The sequence below is a fragment of the Volvox carteri genome (genome assembly GCF_000143455.1).
Source record: "Volvox carteri f. nagariensis unplaced genomic scaffold VOLCAscaffold_398, whole genome shotgun sequence".
Lineage (NCBI taxonomy): Eukaryota > Viridiplantae > Chlorophyta > Chlorophyceae > Chlamydomonadales > Volvocaceae > Volvox > Volvox carteri.
The window spans coordinates 2582-3474 of record NW_003307927.1 but is presented as its reverse complement, the minus strand read 5'-3'; the positions used below and the strand labels follow the sequence as shown (position 1 = coordinate 3474).

At 66.8% G+C, this 893-nt stretch overlaps 1 protein-coding gene across 1 annotated transcript in view; it reads left to right on the top strand.

The window, feature by feature from the left end:
• Positions 1 to 5: 5 nt before the first annotated feature.
• The window catches only part of phV37 (extracellular matrix glycoprotein pherophorin-V37), a gene marked incomplete at both ends in the record, with an annotated part of 3438 nt that continues 2550 nt past the window's right edge, over positions 6 to 893 (top strand). Inside the window, one exon of the mRNA XM_002959592.1 lies at positions 6 to 284. Within this exon, the coding sequence (XP_002959638.1) occupies positions 6 to 284 (279 nt within the window). The remainder of the gene's footprint in view (positions 285 to 893) is intronic.

Below are 893 nucleotides of genomic sequence, written 5' to 3'. Positions count from 1 at the left end.
GCGCCTCCGTATCGGCAACTGTCAACGGTGTTCCCACAGCAGTCAGTCCCTCATTTGATCGGCCNCAAGATGGTCCGCCGGGTAGCAGCATTCTGCGAGTGACTCAGCTGGGTCTCAACCTGACAAGCAACGGAGCCAAGATTTGCATCACCCTCAAACCCAACAGCGCCGGTCAGGGCTGCACCACGCTGGAGCAGCTGTGCGTTCCACCCAATGGCATGGCGCCGGGGTCGTGCATAGCCGCCATGTTTGATTACTCGCTGGACTGCTGCCCAATTACACGCACAGGTGGCAACAATCCTCCGTCGCCACCAATTCCGTTGCCACCCTCGCCACCGCTTCCGTCCTTGCCTACGTCACCTTCGCCTCCCTCTCCTTCTCCTCCTTCGCCTTCCCCTCCTTCTCCCTCGCCACCCTCTCCCTCGCCTCCCTCTCCCTTGCCTCCCTCTCCCTTGCCTCCCTCTCCCTCGCCTCCCTCTCCCTCGCCTCCCTCTCCCTCGCCTCCGTCGCCTTCCCCTCCCTCTCCCTCGCCTCCCTCTCCCTCTCCTCCTTCTCCCTCTCCTCCGTCGCCATCGCCGCCTTCGCCTTCGCCTCCGTCGCCATCGCCGCCTTCGCCTTCACCTCCGTCGCCATCGCCGCCTTCGCCTCCGTCGCCTTCGCCGCCTTCGCCGCCTTCGCCTTCGCCCCCGTCGCCTTCGCCTCCGTCGCCTTCGCCTCCGTCGCCTTCGCCTCCGTCGCCTTCGCCTCCGTCGCCTTCGCCTCCGTCTCCATCGCCTCCATCTCCCTTGCCTCCGTCGCCTTCCCCTCCCTCTCCCTCGCCTCCCTCTCCCTCGCCTCCCTCTCCCGCGCCTCCCTCTCCCTCGCCTCCCTCTCCCTCGCCTCCCTCTCCCTCG